At 43.4% G+C, this 6,646-nt stretch overlaps 1 protein-coding gene across 1 annotated transcript in view; it reads left to right on the top strand.

Moving 5' to 3' along the window:
• Positions 1–571: 571 nt before the first annotated feature.
• The window catches only part of IPMK (inositol polyphosphate multikinase), an 85,730-nt gene continuing 79,655 nt past the window's right edge, over positions 572–6,646 (top strand). The window contains exons 1-3 of the mRNA XM_029911381.1: positions 572–797; positions 5,190–5,263; positions 5,484–5,543. Coding sequence (XP_029767241.1) covers positions 572–797; positions 5,190–5,263; positions 5,484–5,543 — 360 coding nt within the window. The remainder of the gene's footprint in view (positions 798–5,189; positions 5,264–5,483; positions 5,544–6,646) is intronic.

Below are 6,646 nucleotides of genomic sequence, written 5' to 3'. Positions count from 1 at the left end.
GTGTTTCCAGGATGCCACCCCTGCAGCCCTCGCCTTGGCGCCGGGGGAGGTTTTCTCTGCAATCCGGAGAGCTCGCACAGCTTTTGCAGAAGGTGGGTGCTGGTAACACCTGGCTCGGAGCGAGCATCTCCACTGCAGGACCGGGGTCCGTCCAGCCTATGAGTCGCAAGGGAGCTGGCCCCTCCCAGGAGAAGGAACCAGCAGAAAATGCCCCTCTTGGAGACGGGCTGCAGTAGGCTGCGTTTTGTCCGTAGGGCTCAACGCGTGGGTCCCCTCCAGCCTCGGGACAGGCAACGCGAAGCAATTACAGGCTCCGGCCGCCGCTCCCTGCCCCGGAGCTTGCACGCAGGGGGCCGGGCCAGCCCCGCGCGGGGGCGCTGGAGGAGGAGGAGCCGGGCCGGAGCAGGGAAGTATCGCGGTGCTGCCGCCGCCAGTCGCTCTCCGAGCGCGGAGGGAGGGAGCCGGGCTCCCGAGCGGTGCGCGGGGCGATGGGGTCGCGGGCCCGCCCCACTCCTCCCTGGGCAGTCGGCAGCTGGTGAAGCCCGCAGGGCGCAGACCCGGAGCCCGGGACATGGCAACCGAGCCCCCGCGCCGAGCGCCGCCTCCGCCTGCGGGGCGTCCGGACAGCGGGCAGCGCCGCGCTGGGGACGGGGAGGAGGCCGAGCCGCTGCGGGGCTCCGCGCTCGAACCGTCCAGCCCCTCAGTCGCGGTAGGCGGGGGCAGGCAGGGGCTGCTGAACGGCTGCGTCCCGCTCTCCCACCAAGTGGCCGGGCACATGTACGGCAAGGATAAAGGGGGTGAGTGCGGCCGAGGGCAGCGAGCAGGGCGTGGAGCCCGCCCCTACCTAGTCGGGGAGCTGACCCTGGGGTGAGGGGAACACACCGGGCCCTGGCTGGCTTCCTTCTTCTCCTTGGAAGGTGGGGTCTGGTTTCCTCTCCTGCGCCATTCCCTGGTGTGATTTGAACCTGGGTCCGGTGCCCGTCCCTCCCTCGCCCCATTACGTTTAATCCTCCTTTTAATTTCCTTTGGGAGTGGATGCGCTGAGCTTTACTTTGCTATGATTTGAGCCTCCCCTGTATGGTGTCTTTGTGTTCCCCTTTTGCCTGTTGGGCTGTGTGAACCCTATGTGGGGTATGGATCTGTTTCCTAGCCATATATAGGGATTCCTACTAAGGAAGAAGTTGTGTGAAAGTGGTGAAACCTGCATTACCACCCAAGGGGCCAACAAATGTCAGTTTCTCAGTAGAGATTGTTTTTAACTAGAAGTTGTACAAAATTACAGGAGCGATTGCATTGGGATTCTCTAGAGCTTGAGGCTGGAGTGTTGGAGATTGTTTCCCAGTGCAGGTTTCACTAGGACAACTGAGTAAGAGTTATAAGGAAAACATCAGAGTGAGGTGTAGCTGAATATAATGATGGTATTCATTATGAACGACTAAAGAGAGGTTTTGTTACCATGCAAAAAGTATCTTTGTCATTTGGAAAAATCTGTGAGGGGAGGAGGAGAAGCACCCATACTCTGAGTAAAAGAGGAAACAGTCAAATCTCAACAACCAAGGTTTTAATCACATTCATCACCCTACTTTAAACAAGTGTCTTTAAACAAGTCACCCTTTTGGTGATATGTTGGGAAAAGTTCTGGGCTAGGCAGTACAACTGAGGTAATATTAACAGACCCAGCTCAGTAGGTACAAAAGGGTCTGTGGGAAATGTCAGTTGTACATGATTATATAAATGGAAATACAAGTGACTGCAGAGCCTTCCAGATATTAATTCTTTTAGCTATTAACTGAGAGGAAATGCCCATTTTTTTGCCTGGATGTGCATTTTAATGGATCCCTGATGTTCTGATATCCTCTTTTTAATTGTCCTCCTCCTTCTGGTTTCTGAGATACTTTTGGTGAATACTTTCCTCCCACAGTATGTGTAGTACTACAGCACTGAAATTTTAGGTTGCTGGTTAGAAAAAGATATTAGTTGAACCAAAAAAAAAAAAAAAAAGTTTTAGTTAACTGTCTCATAAACTAGATATTAATCTATTCAGAGAAATTGCTAGCTCAACTGAAGATGTTTTGACTGTCCACTTAAAAGTAGGTTTCATTTAAATAAAATCTGTTTCTCTGCATTGAGCCTCTCTGTAATACAGTTAAATACCTTATCCATCATAGAAAGGTTTAGTTTGCTGGTGTGTTTTTGCAGGGTCCCTCCCCCAAAATATGCAAGCATATAAAAACAGTAGCTACTAGAGAAAAATTTGATAACTATTACAAAGTTTTTTCCCCTCATATCTACATATTCAAGCAGCCCACAAATTTGTTTGATAAATAAACATACATCTGGACCACAAATCTTACCCATTAGACACACTAATACAGAAAGTCCATGTCTAATATCTTGACCACGGTCTTTCTAAATAACATTGCATAAGCAACTGCAACATTATGTGGTATGGTTATACTCCAGTTTAAAATACTCATAATTTCTTCTTGTCCTCTGAATACCTGTCCTTCCTTTTTCAGAGGAAACACTTAGCCCAAGTCCACAAAAGTATTGAGGAACCTAGCTTTTATTAGTGTCAAGTATTAATAATGTCCATCCTTGTAAAGAACACAGAGAATATTTTATAACTGTTTTCTGACTTGTGTGTGTATGTTTAAAGGGTAAATTAGGGGCGTGATCTTTTTTTATTGAACACTTTCTGTATGATAGATGGGAGTGGTTGGCAAGTCTTATCTGGTAGTGAGCACAAAGTTATGAACAAACTGTAATGGCATTATGACTGTAAATATAAAATTTAATTTATATATTAATTTTGCAGCTTCTCCGCATGAGTCTTTCTTTTCCATGGATGCAGTGAGCATTAGACTCACAAGGTCAATATATCTAAAATTGTCCCTACTAAAAATGTTTTATATGGTAAGAAAAAGTATGTTCCACGATCCAGCACATATGATGATTGTTTTCTGTAACATCTGGCAATAAAAACATGTGGCATTTGTTTGAGTGTAAGGGGATGAGTGAAAAGAACAGGAGTACTTGTGGCACCTTAGAGACTAACAAATTTATTAGAGCATAAGCTTTCGTGGGCTACAATCCACTTCTTCGGATGCATGATTACTTGATATCAGAGGGAACTGGTAGTGATCTACCAATCAGGATGAAAATGTAGTCCTCAAGCTTCCTTGTTGGAGTCCAGGGAGATTGTAGTTTGAAGAATGTTTGTAAACATCTGTTTGTCTTCCTTATGCGTGGCAGATTGATGGGACTAATCTGTTGACAAGTTTCAAAGTGGGAAAAGAATTTGTCACCCTATTTCCAGAAGTGATAGTGGGCCATGTTCTTGGCTCCTATTTGTAAACTACTTTTGAGATTCTTTCAAAGGATCATGGCTTTGTTTTTCTACTTAAGAAATAAGCAAAAGGGGGTGTCTTCTAAAATAAATGTTCAGACTATTTATGTGAAAAATTGGTTTATTTATAATCCCATCAAGGGTATGTATTGGATGTAAAGTGAGAATATTTGTGCAATAACCAAATAAAGTAACTTTCTTGTTTTGGTCATCTGAGCATGCGTAAAGGTGCACACACAGAGAGAAAGTTCCATTGTGTTTTCTATTGGTGGAAGTCAGCTTTTTGACTGCCAACCTGCTTTACTAATTGTTTATAAATGCATTGAGATGTAGATCTTTATTGTGCATGTAACTAAACTAAACCAAACCCACTGTGATGTTCCCCTCTGGTGTTATCTGGGCCGGTGATCTGCTAGGTCATTTCAATCCTTGACTCGGGGAGCCAACTTTACCCTCCTCTGCTGTGTGAACCCCCATTCCTGGGCTATTCACGCACAGCCTCTGGCATGTAATCTGCTCCTTGGATTGTGCAACCGAATGACACTAGCCAACATCTCTGGTCCCAGACACAACCCTAGGAACCTCCGTCTTGCAGTGTCCAGTTATGCCCGCTGGACAGTGCAAGCTTATATGAGTTTGTCAATTTAACAAAGAAATTGATATGTACCAGGCTTGTTATCCCAAGGGGAGTCTCGGACACGCTTCAAACCAAACGCATTGCTTCAGGTAGAATAAACAAACATTTATTAACTACAAAGATAAATTTTAAGTGATTATAAGTCAAAGCATAACAAGTCAGATTTGGTCACATGAAATAAAAGCAAAACACATTCTAAGCTGATCTTAACACTTTCAGTGCCCTTACAAACTTAGATGCTTCTCACCACAGGCTGGCTGGTTGCTCTTCAAATCACCAATTTTAGTAGCCATAAGAATTCTACCATCCCCTGAGATGCCACCCAGCTTTGTTTGTTTGTTTACCATGTCTCATAAACTTTGAAAGGCTAAACGTCAGAGTCAGAACTTATTCTAGGTACACTTTTTTAAACCAACAGCATATTGGTATGTCTGATAACTGCCACTCTATATTTTCTTCTGTTTTGTATAGAAGAATTTATCTGAAAAGTTAGGAATGAATAAATCCTAGAAAGAAACTTGTCAGCCCAAAGTGGAATTTTTCTTTTTGATCAGAATGACACTCTTCAGTTTCTGTTCTCTATTAACAAAAATTTAGTAGTGGAGAGGTAGAAATCTCCTTAAAGGCACAATGTTGTCCTGCCCTGTCCTTGTGATGAGGACAGTTTAATGCAGGCAGTGCAAGCTCTTGGTGAGCTGTAGTCACTTTGAATCTCTCCCTTTTTTCCCCATCTTCTGCCCAACCCGTATCTCTTGACTATGTGCCAAAACAATTAATTTAAGTAAATATAAGACGACTGAGCTGAGAGATTCAGTTAATTTCTTACACTGTTACTTTGCAACATTGCTATCAGCTAAGCCATAAGGCTGATCTTAGCAAAATAACGCATATGTAGGAAAAAGTGACTAAGCCTTTTAAAACCTACATTGCTTATTAATTTTTGTTATGGGCATTTGTTGGCTCTTGTTATAGTTAAGTTAAATAGCATGGAAACTTTTTCAAGCATAACCCCTATCCTCCATTTGTGTGTTCATAACTTGCTGAAACCTGAACGTACTCTCCACTAACTGAAAATAGAATTATTTTTGTCTGGCTTAACTCTTAGCAGGAATTGACTAGCTTTGAAAAATAACATATTATCCGTAACCCTATAAAAAGGAGAGTAGCTTTGTTCTTGTTTATATGCTATTCTATTCTATATAGGTTTTTACACCATGCTGTTCACCATTGTATCTGAGTGTGGTGTTCTTTCTCTCATTCTCTCCTCAGAGGGAGAAGTGAGTGGATGTTATGTTTTGCTAGCTGTTTTGTTAAATATACCTCTTGCTATGTTCATGTTAGAGAAGCGAGGTCAAAGAAATGCACCTTGACCTTAGAATGGAAAGTGGTGAGCTTTATGATAGTTCTTAGTTCCTGGGGGAGTTCATGCCACAGTCTTGGTCCACCCCTCGAGAAGGTTGTCTCTTACGCTGATGAGATTTACTCTTGTTGTTCAAGAGTTCCATTGCACTAAAGGAGCGAATGCTGCTCGTAGAAGCAATGTTATTTAATGAACAAGTAGGTTTCTGACCAGGCCACAGCTGAACCGACCAAGTATGAGTCTTAAACAACACACACTGAGGTGAGAGTCCAGCGAAAACTCAAAGATTCGGGCAGCTTTCTTAGACTGATCTGTTGCCTGTGACACCATATGGGTGAAAAGTCTTCTGAAAGCCAGCAAAATTATCCCATGCAATACAATGATAAACTTCTTCCGAGAAGTTCTGACCAATCGCAGGTTTTTCATTTTCCTTGGTGACTAGGTCAGCAGGGTATGCACTCTCAACAATTGCCTATCACAGGATTCAGTCCTAGCACTGATCTCGTTTAATATGTACACCAGTGACCTTCCCCAAACATCATAATGGAAATCTGTCTTTGCTCTGACTACACAGGCACAGGATTTACCTATTGTAGAACAAGTCCTAACCAAGGACCTTAAAAGCATTGAAGAATATTTCTTATATTGGCAGCTAAAACCAAAACCCATTAAGAGTGTCATGTCAGCGTTTAATCTAAACAGTCAAGAGGCTAGGATGAAATTGCATGTGGACTTCTGTGGCCAGCAGATAAGACATGATCCCACCCTGAATTATCTTGGAGTGACATTTGACTGAATTATCACATACCACCAGTACCTGAAAATTACCCACGACAAAGTAAAGGTGCATGTAAATCTCATTTAGAAACTCAGGAATGATCGGGGAAGTGGATGCAAAAACTCTATGGGCCTCTTCACTAGCCCTTGTCTGCTCTACTGCAGAATACTGCTCGTCTGTCCGGATTGATGGCTCTCACACATCACTTGTCAACACTGAACATCACCATGTGGATCACTATGGACACAGTATAATCAATTCCATAACCATGGCTTCCTGTACTGGTACACATCAACCCAACCCAAATTTGGAGTCCCATCATGTTTGAGGGAACAAGGATCTTCCAATATATGAAGACTTAAATAACATACTGAGATTTCCAGTTCAATCCTAATTCAAGCCACTGGATTCCCCAGTTGGATCCTAGATGAGATGTTTGTTTGGGAGATTGGTGTCCTTCCACCTTGCTCATCATTAATCTTTGACAGCAAAATGCTGAGTCTTCAAACTCTTGCACTCCAA

Source organism: Terrapene carolina, unplaced genomic scaffold, assembly GCF_002925995.2.
Source record: "Terrapene carolina triunguis isolate 2854851 unplaced genomic scaffold, T_m_triunguis-2.0 Scaffold95, whole genome shotgun sequence".
Lineage (NCBI taxonomy): Eukaryota > Metazoa > Chordata > Testudines > Emydidae > Terrapene > Terrapene triunguis.
Note: the sequence above shows the minus strand (reverse complement) of the source record. Positions and strands in the feature narration are given on the sequence as shown.